Source organism: Ambystoma mexicanum, chromosome 3q (assembly GCF_040938575.1).
Source record: "Ambystoma mexicanum isolate Mex_15411 chromosome 3q, UKY_AmexF1_1, whole genome shotgun sequence".
Lineage (NCBI taxonomy): Eukaryota > Metazoa > Chordata > Amphibia > Caudata > Ambystomatidae > Ambystoma > Ambystoma mexicanum.
Window position 1 is genome coordinate 158,793,880 of NC_090926.1, and position 17,312 is coordinate 158,811,191.

At 45.2% G+C, this 17,312-nt stretch overlaps 1 protein-coding gene across 1 annotated transcript in view; it reads right to left on the bottom strand.

Annotated features, from left to right (window-relative positions):
* TFCP2 (transcription factor CP2) overlaps nt 1–17,312 on the bottom strand; it is a 1,231,094-nt gene that overhangs the window by 299,613 nt on the left and 914,169 nt on the right. The window contains exon 12 of the mRNA XM_069653380.1: nt 6,624–6,714. Within this exon, the coding sequence (XP_069509481.1) occupies nt 6,624–6,714 (91 nt within the window). The remainder of the gene's footprint in view (nt 1–6,623; nt 6,715–17,312) is intronic.

Genomic DNA, 17,312 nt, shown 5'->3' on the forward strand with positions numbered 1-17,312 from the left:
TTGGCACCTCTTGGCCTTTATCGCTCCCTGACAGCTCCACTTGCCAGCAGCTCAAGTACCCCGGTGCGAACTGCCTTTGATAAGGCGGGGGGTGGATCGGGGCGGTGGTCGTGCAGACAAGACCCGTTTGCCGCAGGGCCTCACCAAGGAGAGGCCATCTAACTGAATGTAAGAGGATGGCTGCAGGATCTACTACATGGAAGGCAGGGGGGTGAGTTTATAAATACCTCACCCTCCCAGGAGAATATACACTAGATTCATTTAAAAAATCAAAACAACCATTGTTAAAATATATGTTGGGCTTTATTTTAGATTTTAATTAAACATAAATAATAAACATTACACATTGTAAAGTTGAGGTTGCAGCACATCGAGGGAAAATCCGCGGTATTGTCCACTGTCACTGGGGAAATGTTGTCTAATGGCAAGTACCGCACAGGCAGGTATTACTCTCCGAACGCGGTGTCCGAGCCTCCCGTGAAGCCACCAAGTGAAGCAACGATAGGCCACCAGCCTGTACCACCTGTGAAAAAAAAAGATGCAAACTGTATTAAACTGACCAAACTTTCTTATCAATGTCGATTCAGGTAACACATGTCATTTTCCTTAGAAAAAAATTATATCTAGAAAATGCACTATATGGAACCAATTTACATGCGTTCCAATGATATGTAAATGTAATTTTATATGTGGGAGACGACCATGAAATAGTGGTGGCATCACTGACATCACAAACAGAGTATACTTACTCGTTACTCGGATTACGCGGACGAACAGTGCCACGAAGTTCGTGCATAAGCACCATCATCATCCTCAACACTGTCCGTGAGAGGCAGGCTTCCCTGAACTCTGGCAGCTCGGTGATGCATTGCGGACTTTGCTCGCCTTCCTGCTGACTTTGCTCGCTTTCCGAAATGTAGGCCAAGCACCCGGAATTTTCACGGCAGCAGCAGTTCTCCTCCTCAGTTGGCATTAGCTCGCACCGATTGCACGTGCACCAGGTGGAGACGCCGTCCATGCGACATGGTCCAGGCTCTTCATCCGTTGACTGGTCCTCCCAACTGCCGTCCGAATCCCCATCGTTTTCGCGTGCTTGCCTTTCCAGTAGTTCTTCCTCGGTGTACTCGGGCTCGTACATATACGGCATTATTGTGGCCATTGTGCGGTAAAGATAGTAAAATAATTTATAGCGGTGGTACTGGTATCTGTTCACACGGGCTACAAGCGGCGAAGGTAGCTGACCAGAGCACTGAAACGAGTCACAGAATACTCAAAGTAACACAGAGAGAGGAATGGAATCGAAAATCTGCTGCTGTATGTTGTGAAACGGTCTGTTTATACTTATTGGGGAAAGAGGCGTCCTGCAATTTCCATGGCAACACGTCAATAGCTGAGGCGCAGCGATTGTTGACACGAGACGTGCTTGAAATGGGCAGTACGCGTCTGCTGATGTCAGGCTCAGGGGCGGGGGATTTGATTTAGTGCCGCAAAGGCAGGTGAGCCAGGTCGATGCGGCGGAATGATAGGATTGTCACAAAATGGAGGCTGATTTCGAGTGCGATAAGGGGCGAAAAGTCGGGTAAGGTCCATAGGAAAGTTTCCTACGATCTACCGATTTATGCTTACAAACACATGGCCGACCCGTAGGGACAATAAAAAAAAAGTCCCGGAACTCTCCTTTAATGCATAGATATGGCTACGGATGACTTGAGCATTTGGAATGAGGTCAATTTGACAATCTTATGTTCGGTGCAGAGGCAGTGTTTCTGCCATTTCCTTCTGAAAGACGTCCTGATCGGCAGAATAAACAGAGGGCAATACTCCCAGTAGCCCTAATGTCAAACCACAATTCTGGATCACCTGAATAGATACCACTGGAGAACACTGTTCCTTCGAGTAGCAAGACCGGATACAATCCTTGGAGAAGGAGAGTTCTCTAGAGCGCCAGTCGATGCGTGGATTGTGAGCCTCCAACCAAGGAATCCCCAGAATCAATTGAAACTGCAGCGTGCTTATTAAGTCAAAGGCAATGTCTTCCTTATGACCATTTTGGCAAAGAAGTGTCACGACATTGGTGGTGTGGGTTACTGGTCCAGAAGACAGTTGAGTACCATCAACGGTAGTGATATTCTCGGTTGCAGCTTGTGGACAAATGGGAAGGTCAATCCGAAGTGCCAGGTCTTGATCTATGTAATTACCCACTGCTGTGCGGTCTATAAAGGCCCTTAAAGCGTGCATCTTAGAAGGCTGTTGCTGGTTGATCAGTACCACTGGCATGGCGAAGTGTGAGGTCTGTGATTCCTTCTCGCTCGACAAACGGACCCCTACGATTGCCGGGATTTGGAGTTTTCCGGATCTGGGTTGGGATCCTCCCGTTTCAAGGCACCCACGGTCTTCCATGGAGGTTTCACTGGGCATTCACGCAGGAAATGACCAGTCTTTCCACAATACACACAGTTGTTGTTGCCTTCTTTTTTCTCCCTCTGATTTGGTAAGAGGGCCCAGAATACCCCAGAGGTGCATGGGCTCTGGTTGGTTCCCAGGCGGACGAGATGAGTTTTCTCTGGGGCGTAGGTAAGTCGTCCTTCCTTCTGCCCGTGCCCGATCGGCTCTTCGGTCCTGTAGTCTGTGATCTAGTTGTACCGCAAGGTCTATGTACTCTGCACAGGCATCGGGCGGGTTCACTACTTGGGCTAACAGATCTTTCAATTCTCCCCATAAACCCTGGTAGAACAGGGTAGTTCTTTTTTCCTCTTGGCCTCAGCAACCAATCTGTTGAACAAAGCTATATATGTGAGCAAGTCATGTCTACCTTGGAGTGACAACAACTCGTTGTCTAAAGCTTGCCCTCTGGTGCGGCGAGCAAACAGTTTCTCAAGTTCTCTCTGAAACCTTGCGAAATCTCATAGTAAGGGGTCGTCCCAGTGTACAAAAGGAATAGACCAATCGGCGGCACTACCGCCCAGATACGACAGGACAAAGGCAACCTTGGACTGATTAGGAAACATCCCGGGCCTACACAAAGTGCAGACGACATTGGTTTATAAAAATGGGAAACTTCGTTGGATCCCGTAGGAACCTTTCCGGCGGAGCTAAGGGAACAGCTCCAGGCAGTACAACTTGTACAGGGGGCTGGGTTTGACTCCCTGGCACAGGGGCTTGACTTGCTTGGTTCTGGAGAAGCTGTTTGGCCAGTTAATCAGTGCGGTCCTTCTTCACCACTAACTCCCTCCATAGGGCATTGGTTTCCTGCCGGGCAGCATGTACCTCCGCCCGGAGTTCCCCGAGTAACTGCGCTAACTGGTCCGTGTGCAAAGCCTGCATTATGCCATGGTAAAGATGGGTTCAGTAAGAGGCTTTGCGTCCTGCAACGCTCACCTTAACTCTGCAGGGGCACCTGGAGAACCTCTTCTGACAACCTCTCCTTGGATGCACTGGTGGAGCTGGACTTTCCAAGGCGTGTTTATGAAAGGGAATGCACCAGGATGTAAGCAGGTGGCGTTGTGTAGCAACCACCGCCTACCCAGTACCTCCCAACCTCTGGGGTCCTTTCGCACCTGCTTTAGTAAGATATGGGGTTATCCATCCTGTTAATCCTAACAGGGGCGCTTTTGATGAAGCCAGTTTTGTCACTGACTATTGGAGTTCCGCCCAGACCCGCTGTGGCGTGAATGTCCTTGCGTGCGTGTCTTCTTGGGTAAGTAAGCACACATGACAATACTTCTTGTGCGTGTGCTTCAGTTCAGTGATTTCTAGCGCTTTGGTGACAGTATAGCGCCACAGAAGTGATGCTGCGCCTTTGATTGTTGTCACTGTTCCTTATTGTCCTGTGTTCTTAATGCGCTTTATTGTCAAGGCGCCTTATTGTCCTTTGCTAAGGCGCTTTATTGTCTTGCAATATCCTTCTTGCCTTTTGTCAAGGCACTTTATTATCCTTTAATGTCTTTATTAAAGCGCTGTTAAGCTGGACGCTGTATGCTTGCCACGTTTAACACTAACCTTCTTTGTTGTTTTCCTTTCTCAGGGGGCAATGCCAAGAAGCTGATCCATGCAAAAACCGCTGATCTGTGAAGAAACCACTCCCATGGCGAAGGAACACGGCGTGTAGAAGTCAGAAGCAGCTGTCAACCGGAGCGATGACACGTGGAGCCGGAGATTCCTGGAAGCTGCAGCTGTCTGTTGGAGCAGTGACGCGTGAAGTCGGAGGTTCCTGGACGTCGTAGAAGAGAAGATCAGGATACAAACAGGTAAGGACTAATGGGGATCGGAGGGTCCGTGATTTGTGATGGCTTAACCAACTGTGCTTTTCTTCTTGCAGGAACGATGTCGGGAGCATTGCGCTGCGTTAGCAGAATGACGCGAACCAAAGAGCTGGGCCTGGGTGGGGCTTTAAATAGTCAGCCACACCCAGCCACGCCCTAAAAGGGTGGCCTGCAGCCTAGACTGCATTGGCTGCCTCCATGTTAGGGGAACCAAGGGATGGTAGCAAGAATGGCTACCCTTATGTGAAAAAAGCGTCCCTTATTAAGCCCTGACTGCCTGTCTCCCATTAACCCATGAAACTCCTGCTTCCATCAACTTATGAATATGCACGGCACCAATCACGCCATGCCTGCACCCACCGTGCCCCTGATTGAGACTTAAGCCAGGGCCCCCTGTGGTTGAGAGCCCTTTCTTTGTGTGTCTGCTTTGGTAGTAGTGCAGCAGGGTAGGGGCAGGGAACCGTGGTCGTGACACAATCAAAGCAAAGAAGTCATGGCCCAATACACAAGGGGAGCCAGCAGGAGCATGGAGGTGGCTAGAAGGATGACCAGAAGGCACAACTCAACTGGCGATGAGCACAGGACAAAGGGTCCAGCCAGTATGCCCAGATCCAGTGCTTAAAATGCAGACAACGGTGGAAATCCAACCGATAAGTAACATGCCTTCCAAAAAAATGTTTATAATTGTAGGCACAAGGACGCATACACAAACCCCAAACCCCACCCCCTGACCCCCGCTGGGTCTAAGGCAGCACATCAGTCACAATAGGGGGTAACAGGAATAAAAGGAAATGGTTAGGTAGGTGTTCAACCAATTTGTTTGGACCCCAAATCCCCACTCACCGCATATCACCCTCCTAGGATGCGATAGGGGGGCCTTGCTCAGTGCTAAAAACTGGTCTAGAGTCATTCAAACCAATATAGAGGGTGCATGGCTGGGTGTGCAAAAAGCACATCAGACATTTTTGGTATGGCTCATGGTAACACAAGGAGACCCAAAAACAGAATTGCCACAAATAGGACCCTACTGACCAAAATGAACACAGGGTTAAATATTCAACATAGGTCACAGGTTTATTATTATTAGATAGGGTGCTTGGGAAGCATCACTGGGGCTGGATACCTTTTTTTGGCAGCCCTGGACCATATACTCATTAAACAGACCCCCCCCTCCCCTCCAAATATGTTTGGCAGTCTGACCCCCACTCCCCTCCAAATAGGTTTGTATTCTTCAAAAGAGAAAAAAAAGCATCAAGCGACCCTAAAAAGGACAACAGAGCTCCCAAAAATGAATATCTGTTTTAGGCATGCGTCTTTGTGAATGTTAGTGTTTTTATTTTGGGTGTTTTTTTAAATCCCAGAACTAAACTAGTAAATAGCATTGGGCTAACCTGATATTGGGTAGGGTTATGAGGATTGTCTAGTTAAGGTTTTTGAAAGGCTCAGATTGGTTACTAGCTTGACGACTAATCTGGCAGCATGCAAAATGAAAACAAGGCATCTTAGCAAAGAAGTTAATAAAGTGGCATACAGGGAAGTGTTCAGTTGTGCAGAGCCAAGAACCGGGTGTTAAAAGCTTTACGTTTCTACAGGGATTGAATGGGCGGTAGATGACACTGAAATTAGTTTTGTTTGGCAATAATAATGTCCATATGGGATTAAGCAGAGCCCTTTGCTGATAGAAGATTTTCTTTTACCGAACTGGATTTCCATCTTTATTTTGACTAGGCTTCAAGCACCTAAACAAAATGTGTAATGGTTAGGGGAGATTTTAGAGCATTCCTCCAGTTGTTGTTCTGAATGTGTATGCTTTATATATAGTTGAATTGTTAATGACGGTTTAGTCGCTAAAAAGCAGGAGTATGGTGAATGACTAGGATGTGTCAACATCAAGAATGCACCCAAATTTTTCTTAAGAATCCAATCCTAAAGGGTTTCTGTGAGGATTAGATATTTGAATTGTCAGTTTTAAATGCTGTGCTTAAGTGCACTTTTCATAACCTCAAGTAGTGAGAAATAGTGTGAAATTACTTCAGTATGTGATCGGATAGCGATACAAGATTAACCAGATCTCTCTGCATTTTCTGTCTTACTTCTTTGCTGAACACTCGGTTGAACAAAATGCTAATTGGATCAAAGATTATCACAATGCCACTGATGTAGGTTTTGGAAATTGTAGCAAAACCGCTTTAAGGACCATGTAAGAGGGCTTCAGCACCAACTACACATTCCACCAACCTTTGCTTATATTTAGTTGTATCCTCTCGATTTGCACAAACTTTGAACAATAAAATGTATACATACTAAATAAATGTAAAATTCTTGCTAAACACACATGTACACAATTAAAGAGATACACACCGTCCTTTCAAAGCATTGAACAGCCGTATTCCATCAGCAGGCCCACAAATCTGGATAACATCATCTCTGGTCAACTTCAGTAAATCTGCTCCTGTATTCAAACCAATGAAAGCAAGTTAGTTACCTTCAGCAGTAATTTATTTTAAGCTCGAAATCTGTTCTGGATTCACAAAGATATTAATTATAGAGTTCCATAGTTGGAAGCATCACTTAATCTAGTTGTTAGGTTTGGAAAAGTAGATGGCATTTTCATAAAATAGAAAACATTGGCTGCAATCAAGTCACACCTCTTCATTGAAGCTAGTTAGTTGCACAGAAGCACCAAAGAACAAATTACTCACCTCTAGTAAAGTTCTGATGTATACACAAATTCTGCACACTGATTCCTCACCTATGAAATCCAACTCAGACACAGTATGGAATAGAATGATTTGAAATATTCAATGGGTGCCGCCATGCGGCTCTATGGTCAAATTCATGAATCCTTGCCACCCTTTGTGCCAGAATTTATGCCATTGATATATACCTGTAAGCTGCCAATGTCCTTTCCATCAGCTCCATCTCTTCTTAGGGCAAATGCAAGGAACAGCACAACTGTCGCAAAAAACAAAATTCTAAAATTCCAATTCACATACAGAAATTGGCTTGAGAGGATAACGTGGCAGGGCAGTGAGTAATCTGTGGAAAGAATCATCATATCAATCAGAAGGAACATTACCAAAAGCAAGTAATATGTTCTTTTAATGGATACATTCCTCCCACACATTTCTTACCTTTGAAAGAAACACACAACCATGCCTAAAGACAAACTGGAAGTGGGAAGGAGGACAATTATACACCCTTTAAAGCAGGATGTTTGTTAACAATGACTTGCCAATCCTAGCATCTTCTTCAGCCAGGGAATTTAAATGGTAATGCTTTCAGAAGCTGTGTAAAGACCACCACGTAGTGGCTTGGCAGATCACTAAAGGGACACCCATATATGTAGATCAGAAGTAGGTGGGTTTCCCCTGGTTGGTCTTGAATATCCTTTGGAATCTCTAGGCACTAGTTGATAACAGTTTTATCCTACAGCAAATGTAATCTGAATTTATTTTGTTTGGAAATTGCTTTGACTGTTTCTGGAAATTGCTTTGACTGTTTCTAGATCAGTAACTCCAATGAAGAGCCGATTATCAATGCGATACTCATTTGTTCTGGAGAATTTTAGTGCCAATTTAGGCACCAGCCTGTGGAATAGCTCAACCGCTTTAAGCACCACAAGGTGGAAGGAAGACTACCAAATGGAATTCTGGGACAACTTTCAGTAAGCAGGAAGGTATTTATACTACAAGGGAAGGTCCTTACATGTAAGGTAACATTTTTCCTTGGAGAATTGCTTACAAAAAGGGAAACTGAAAAGGCCTGACATTCTGAGACCTTCAGGGCTGTAGGTAAGGCCGCAAGAAACGCAACCTCTAATGAAAGCAGACAATGGGCAACATTGCAAAGGTTCAAAAGGTGTTGCTATAGGATGTGAAAACCAAACTTGAATATCCAGGGTGGGAAGGATATTTTAAAGAAAGAAACGTTAAGGAATTGCAGAACCAGATCAAATGTAAAATTGAAGCATATGCTTGAAGACTGAGTGCAGCCATATAATCTTTTACTGTTGAAAATGTCATTCTGGCTTAGCTGAAGTAAGTGGACATTCCAAAAATGTGCTGTGGAGCACAAAGCTACATCAATATCGTCATCCTAGCACCAATGTTAACTTGTGTCAGCACCAAGCATAGATTGACTGTGGCTGGGTGCCTGAGAGCATCAAACCAAGAACCTCCTCAAAAATAACCAAATCCTTAAACCACCACCTCTAAATAGAAAGGTGGTGGGGAGGTTTTTGGGGGCCGGGTAGTGAAGAGGCCTAGTACGCTATGCGCACACCTTCATTATTGCATTAGTGTATAAAGTCTAATGAGAACTAGCAAACGTATAGCAAGAGAGCAAGTATACAGAAACATTAGGACTTTAAGAGCTTAATTTCACCTCGCTCCATGAAACGTGGTTCTTACAAAGCAGTGATGAAGTGTTAAATCACAAAATCAAACAGGCAAAGGCCAACACACCGCAAGTAAAATTAGAACTGCAATACTGCGCCTGATAAAGCCCCCATTTAACCCACAATACAATTAGAAAGATTTAATTCAAAAGTGGTTACTGGAATCCCAAAATTTGTAGATACAGATGGAACTGCAGGGATTTCTTGTTCCAACAAGTACAATACATTTCTGAAACAATCTAAAATATCAAACAGGGCGAAGAATCAGGGGAAAGAAGATAAATGACAGCCTGGGAAGGGGTAAGAGGCCAAGAGATCGAGGTACCAGAAGGGGAGCAACTGTGGGCTAACATCACCAAGTTAACAAGATGGTTGCAAATCCAAGAAACATGGATTAAATTCATGCTACAAAGGCACATGGCCCCAGAAAAACAACATCAATTCTACCCCTCAGTATCTAACCTTTGCTGGAGACAATGTGGAATGGTATGAACATGGATATTCAGGACTACTGGAGGTTAATAGGGAAAGTATTAGGAGAGGTATAAGGTCCGAAGGTAGTAGGTAATAGAGGAGTATCTATATTGGCGTTAGGGGGACAACAGAAAAAAATGCCCACTAGAGCGGAACAAAAGATATACAGGATATTTATGATGGCTGGGCGCTGGGGCTAAGATGGGAATAGAAGCTCCCTGTTAGGCAAGTTTGTGTGCAGTATCCTTTGCAAGACTACAGCAACCTTGACTTCCTGGTAATAGGAACCCAACCTTTGGTATAAGTCTGTACCACACAGGTGGGTAGCGTGGCTGAGCAGCCAGGCTTATCTCAAGAGGGGTTAATGTGAGCAGTAGGGTTGTAACAGAGTTTCACAGTGACAGTTATTCAAATAAACACTTATACTCAAGGTTTCTTGATTAAACAATGATTCATTTAACAGTCAGTTACATAAGCCTTCTGCAAAACAATGTATAATACATTTCAAAACACTGTTTCTATAGATGATACCCATTGCGGATGGCACAGACACTTCCTACACCCTCAGGTGACTTAAATAGTTAGGACACTGTGGGTATCGATTCATCACTGTACATTTAGAGCAATACTGAGTTGGGTGCAACGGTTAGATATGGGAATAAAACAAATGTTAACAAATAATTCATTAACAGTTAAGTATTTTTTGAACCTTCCAATGTCAAGCAAATGTAACCCTTTCCGGGGGGAAAGGTAAAGGCACACAGTCATAGGTAAGAAGAGTCTCAGGGAGCCAGGACAGCCAACGTTAGTTGAACAAAGTCTAGGGGAGCTGAAGATCATCTTTGTATGTTGTTAAAAGTCTTGCACAATGTTTTGAGAAAAGTTTGTAGAAATAAAATTCACTTATGGGCCACACGCTGCAAGGCTTGTGAGGGGCAAAGCTGTAAGCAACTCTGCAAAGGCAACCAAGAGGTCTCAACTGAGAGCAAGTAAGGCTACACAACAAGAGGCAAGTTCTCTTAGACATTACAATACCTTTTGTTAGAAGAAAGGATTCCAGCTGGCTTCTGTTCCTGTACAGCTCTGCAGATCCTGGTGTTCCTGGGCCTCAGTTGTGGGGACAAGAGGGAGGACGTCTGGGGACTCCTGCACTGCAATGGTAAGGTCCGCGGCAGCAATGGGCAAACTTCAATTCAGTAGCACTTCAGTGTTTCAGCTCCTCACGTCAGACAGAAAATAGCAACACCACGGTTCTCGGATACCAGTTCAGACTTTCCTCGCATCTGGGGTCGAGCACTCTGTTGAGGTGACTCGGGCTTGGTCAGTCCTGTTTCTGGGAAATCCAGAGTATCTTCCTGGCGCTCGGGTCAGACTTAAAAGCGATCCACTCGATTTGGTGTTTCTCTCCCTGGCACTTCGGTTCCAGCAGCAGAAGTACAGCCAGCTCCAAGAGGATGTCCAAACGAGTTCATTTTGGAGTTGATTGGTCCCACCAACTCAAGAGGAGAAGTCGTCCTTGCAGGGCTTCTCTAGTCTAAACAAATTCTGAGCTTCAGCACAGTAGCAGGGCTTCACCAGGCAAACCAACGGTCCTGCCTGGTGAAGAGTTGCAGCAGGCGTCTCTTCCAAGTTCTTCGGATTCCTTCGTCCAGTGGTCGACTCTGCCTTCCAAGCCAAAAGCCTTGCCTTTTATGCAGGTTTTTCTCCCATTCATTCCAGCCTAGCTGTCAATCACACAGTAGGGTGGCTGTCCTTGCAAGACAGCCAGCCAATCACCTTTGTGTGGATTAGTGTAACCAAGGGGATTAAGCACAGGGAGTTCCGAGCACCTCACTCACTTCATGCTCCTGCCAGACATACTGGAGCCAGAGGTGGGTTTCACTTGTGAATCCTGCCAAAGATGTAACAAAAGAACCAAACCTGGTTTGGCATGCAGAGTACATCTCAAGAAGGACCCTTTCTGATGAGAAATGGCAAAAAAAGAAGACCGGTGCCATTTTGACAAAATGGGCACCCATGGATGCCTTACTGTAGCTGCGAATGCATTCTGTGGTAAAACACACAATGGTAGTAAAAATGGAAACCACTGCCACCAGCCATTAATTGTAGAAATAGTAACATAAGTAACATAAGTAACCCCTCCCGCACCCTATGGTAAGATAGTGTGTGCTGGGTCTAGAAAGTTACAAAATTTAAGTCAATTTCACTTCACTGCTCTTGGAAACAGTAGTTTCACCAAGAGAAGGCATTTCAACATTTGGGAAATTAAGAGACTTCCCTGTGCCACTGCACTGAAGGTGCTGTGTGTCGCAATGCAAAGATGATGCCTATGGAGTTTGTCAGACTCCAAAATCAAACGAAACAAAGTCCAAATCTCAGAAAAATACATGAGTGGGGAAAAAGGTCGAACTCTCTTCAGGTTAGAAGTCCAGCAACAGAGCTCGGGGTCTCTGAGGTAGAGAGGAATTAGAACATTTCTGAGAATTCTCCCCAACACTCCCCCCAACGGAGCATGAATGGGTGGGAAAAGTTGGGAACATTGCAGTGCTGGAGTGGGCTCGCTACAAGGGGATCACCAAGGTTTTCTGGAGGACTGGTCTCGAGCACTGGGGTGCCCTCAATAATGCTAAAGGGCAAATTGGTGCTTGAGGAGATTGAGACTGCTAGAGCTGCTAGGTCTGGTGAAATAAAACCAAGATACAAGACTATTTTCAGGAGTTTCCAAAGTTTCTCCCATAGAAATCGATAGGAAAAGCGCAGACCTAGATCGAGAGAAGCAGAGCGATGTACAGAGTGGGAAGCCAATATTTGGGCTGGCATCTTTTAATAGTGGTGCATTACTGCGAGTTGAGGTCTGCACATCAGTTTGTACATCCAATGAAATTAGTCCTTAGTCAGGTTTTATTGAAAAAGCCATGTTTTGATAGATTTGCGAAATTGGGGATTGTGTGGGTAGGGGATGTAAGGGAACACCCCGTCCTTGAAGCAGAGTTACAGACATGAGTTTGAGAAACATTAGACAAGGAACAGCCAATTGTAAAGAGAGCACCAGGCCTTATCCAGAATAGGCGTGGGCGAAATAACCACAGGCGAAACAAAATTTATGAAATTCGCCAACAGTTCCATTCTGCCGGCCTATTGTTTTTTTCTACCTTTCTGCCATTTTTGGCAGATATGAACTACTTTAAAAAAATGAAATTTCAGGGGAAAAACAAGAAAATTCAGAAGGCAACACATCAGAAATGCCATTTTTATTTATGAAATGCCCATTTAGCTCAGCAGATGAAATTGGCGTATTTTGCCTGGAATTCAACACGAAATTCAGCCTTTTCGCCCACTCCAGACAATGAATATAAACTGTGGGTGGGGGTTACTGGGGAAGGTTCACACCACTTCTCACAGAAACAGGGGATCCGTGTGAACATAATCAACTAGGATCAGGACCTAGGAAAAGGTACTCCAGGTGCTGGCTACTTAGAGTTAGCCTGCCCCAGATCCGGAGGGTGCAGAGGTGAGTTTGGGTGTCTGGTTTAGATGTGGCTAGCAAGGGTTGGGCACTCTGGGTAGGAGTGCTTTCAAACCTAAACTACAGCAAGAACTCAGGTGAGGAAGATCCAAAAAAGAAAACACCTGGAGAGACAACCAACAAGGCAAAGAACTTGGTAGCGGCAAAGATAGGGAAGGAACCCAGCAACCATCACAGGTTATTACCAGGCAACACAAACTGTTACTTGATGGAGGCAACAGCTGGAGGCCATCAAGATGGAGCAGTAGCAACACACACTTTTCCAAGCCAGGAGGAACCATCTATCGTAGGCACTTGGACCGGAAGGATGTTACCAGGGCTCCAGCAGCTGCCGGCAAGGAAGAGTGTAACAAAGACAGTGAGCCCAAATGGCTAAAACAAGGGAACGAAGAAAAGGAAAAGCCCTGGACAGGATTCCAGTAGCAAGCAACAGTATGGACAGGACAAAAGGAGCCAAGTCAGTATGGCCAGACCCGAGTACCCAGCCAAACCTAGGCCACCAACCATACTTCAGACAGCAAATAAAGGTTAAGGCGAGCAGCCGATTAGACTAGCGCTAAACAACATCAAACACACAGGTACACCGATCGACCCACAGTTAATGTGGTAAATTCTGATGTAGCCACCTCCAAAATCACATGAACCACCAGCCTACCCCAAAACACCTGTTCAGGGGGATAGCATCACTATCTGACCCTTGGTAACCATATCGTCTACGAAGGGCAGCACATAAACCAAAAAGCTGTAGCTCTATGGGTACATCAGGAGAAGTACCACCTGTCACAAAAGAAAAACCCCAAAAATATGGAGGTTAGCAAAAAATAAATAAAAATTAGGTCATAAGTTAGAGAGCAAGAACCCAAACAAATGAAATTCTGCCCAAACACCAGAGTCCTGGAATCGTGGTGAAACCCTGAGCTGCAATCCCACATCAGCAGATCCGCTCTACAAATTCTCAAAAGGAGGGCACAGTAGCTTGTCCCGCAGGCTGGATAACCGGCTCTCTGTGCCCAGACCAGAGTGATCAAGATCATTATTGCCGCTCTGCTTCAACTTCAAAAACAAAGGAATGAGTTGGGGACATGTACACCAGGATGAACTCCCATGGAATGATCAGTAAATCCACAAGCGTGCATCCCCACCCTTCAGGGAACTCCTTAGAGCAGATTAGCTCACACTTGCCGTTTGAATTGGGGAAGCCTCGACATGGAGATCGGCTCCAAAATCTCAGCATTCGGCTGTAACTCGAGGGAGACTCTGGAGAGCCAACTCATTAAGTTTGCTTACGTGTTCAAACTATCAGCAAAGTGTGAAGCTGTCACTGTCACCTTACTGTGGATTACAGCATACCAAATATCGTAGCCACCCTGCACAGATTGCGTGATTCCACAGTAGCTATCATGTTGATTTAGAGAATGGCATGGTTTTCTAGAAGGACTTGAACAGTTAAACCCTTGACTGGTGGCAACAACCGCAATGCTATATGGACTTCTCCAAGTTCCAGTAAATTAATGTGAAAGGGTTTACCCTGGCACTCCACGGACAGCTCGCTGAAAGATCCCACAGACCAGCACCCTCTCCCATCAATGACATGTGTAACCAAGGCGAAAGTCAGCTATCTCAATGCTCCTTCCAAAAGGCGGTTGCGTGTGGATATCCACCAAAACCGGACCTTGCAGACCTGTGGGGTGACCAGGGTAATGTCCATCATGTCAACATTGAACTGGGGCCACTGGGTTCTCAGGCATCACTGAACCGAACGCATCCACAGTCATTCTTAAAATACTATGAAGAAGCAGGACTGTCAGGGCTGGGGCAGGTCTGGGGGTAAATGCCCTTATGATCTGCCTGGGGGGGGCAGAAAAGCAGCCAGAAACCACTCTACCAAGTACTCCAGGCGCGTTCTCCACCCTTTTTGTAGGACCGTGGTCCAGGGATGGAGAACAGCCCGGGAACTACATTTCCCAGCAGGCCGCTCGGGCCTGCTCGGGGAAGATTGCCACGCCCGCGACTGCGCCCGCATCAGTGCACATGCGCGAGCCGCGCCCATGGGGAGCCACTCGCAATCCTGACCGGCGTCCTGGAAAGACGTGTTCACAGGAGCTCCGGTGGCAAGCTTACGCGGGGCGATCCCGCCCGACGCCTGCAAACCCCAGGCCCCGCGTACAAGTCTGAGATAAGTACAAATACTTACCTTGCGCCTCTCGCCAGTAATACCCGAGGGGGGGGGGCACGCAGTAGAAGCGGCTCAGAAACCCACTAGCCTGCAGCTAGCCGGAAGCGCAAAACTCTTGAAGGGAACGCTGAGAGTTATAACGTCCCTAACCACGCATGAGACTCGAACTAACAATGCCCGCATGTTTTAATGTGATCAAAAGTATAATCGCATGACTCCAAAAACCACTAACCAATAACGCGCGCAGCACGCACTGGTATTGACTCTAATTTTGCTCTTGCAGAGAGACTGGAAATCCTGGAGAAAGTTTGTGGCCAATCAACACGAAAAGGCCAGAAGCTAAGTACATTATTGCTTTGGGGCAATTCCCATTGGTGCTGCATGAAGTCAATGCAGGTTTGGGTGGGAAGTTGGGCAATTGCTATAGATGCTGCATGAAGTAATGCAGGTTTGGAATCCTGCATGCTGCAATGTGGGGGCTTATCTAAGCTGTACCTAAGTTAATGTATGTTTACATGTGATGTCCTGGTGAGGGGCTCCAGTACAAAAGCCTGAGGTGAATTCAGGCATTCAGTGAAGGAGTGAGTGGTGAGAGCAGGAGTGCATGGGCGGCAAATTCATGGAACAAGAGCCGAGGAGCATGTGACCCTTAACCTCTTTCCGGTGTTCCTAACTTCCTTACATATCCAACCAACGGACCCTAACCCTCTTTCCCTGAAGGGTCAAGGTTGCCTGTGCTGTCTATCTCCAGGTACTGCGACCTAACGGGGAGGGAGGCGTTTTATCTGCGTTTGTGCTGCCTCTGCGCCTGGAAGAAGCAAGCTCTGACAAGGACCCCATGAACCCGACCATCTTTAAGAAAACCGAGGCTAAGAGTCTCACATTTGGTTGTAAGAACCTAGGATGGCATGTATGCTGGCCACACTCTGGGAACGGCCTCGCCCTGAATCAAAAACTACTCCAATGAACTCAAAGTATGTTAAGCAAGTCAGAAAGGACAAACGTAAATGAAGGGAGTGCACATTGTCCCAATGTTTATGAGCGCAGTCTCCTCAGACTTTGCCTAAAGGAGCTAGTCATCAAGGTTGAGGCAGACGTGAGGCTGAATGGGAGCGACAAACCAGAAAAGTGTGCTTCTCACCAGAAAACAAAGGTACATCCCATGTTTGGGGTGGATCGGGATGTGAAGGATTGCTAGTAAAGAAAACCTTGCAGCAAAAAAAAAAGAAATGCTCCCTTGGCGATCGCTATTTTATATTATGAAACAGAAAAAATATATAATGAGCAATCTTAGATAGATGTGCTGGGTTGTCTGCATGAGTGTTTCTCCAAGACTGTGTGGCTGCTGCACAGATGCAATGTAGAAAAAAAGGGGGATTTGGAAAAATTACTCGCATGAGCCAACCATAGAAATTTAGAAAAAATATTGGTTCAAAGGTGAGTCAAACAAGTTTTTGACAAAATGAGCTCCAGTTGCTTTTTCTGGAAAGAAGAATTTCCAATTCGATATTGGTATTTAGAAAGTTTTACTTTTATTCTTTACAATGTTTTTGAGAATGGACAAACAAATAATAGTTTTCTGTTGGGTGTTTTCTTCACACTTTATATTTTCCACACAATTTACCATGCATAGATCCTTAATTTGTGTTAGGTATTTTCTTTACACTGCATAGTTTCCACAAAAATTACCATATACAGACTCTTAAGACAAACTAGTATAGGGTGTTAGTTCCACACCTTTTCTTTTCGTCATATAGTTTCCACAACAAATACCAAGATCAGATCCTTAAATCAAATTTGTGTAAGGTGTTTGCTCCACACCTTTTTTACGGTTACACATCAAGAAATATGCAATGATCCTTAGTAATTTGAAAATGTCTCTCGACACGTGTTTCCCCATTGAGGCTAACAATGGTTCATCAGGAGAGGAAATGTTTTCTAAAAGGAAAAGACCAAAATTATGTTTGTTTACAAAACAAAGATATTCAATAGGTTTTGCTGTTATTTAAAACTTTTATGACCTGTTTAACTCACCCAATTTGTTATAGTGAATTATTTTTGAAGACGTTGGCATTCATCCAAATAGTTATGGTTGTATCAAGTTAGTGGTCAAATTTCTGTCCAAATTTAGCTTGATGAATAGTTAGAAGAAATGCCTTATGTTCCAATATGTAGGTTAAGTTGGTCAAAAAAGGCTAAAAGGGAGAAGGTAGTGAGAGGGTATTGTCTTTAGATGCTTGGAGAAAAGATGCATGTTTAGATTGCAATTTTCTATTCCTTCATTGTTCCAAATATTGCAGAGCTAATTTTGCTTACCTTATTCCATCTTTTGTTCATAAGTTCTTTGGTCCATCAATGCCATGATAAGCTGAATGAGAGTTTTCCCGAACGAGTGGATGATATTTGGTTTTCGCGCACATTTTATATTGTATTCGTGCGGTGATGACGCGGCCACGTGATCTAACATGACGCAAT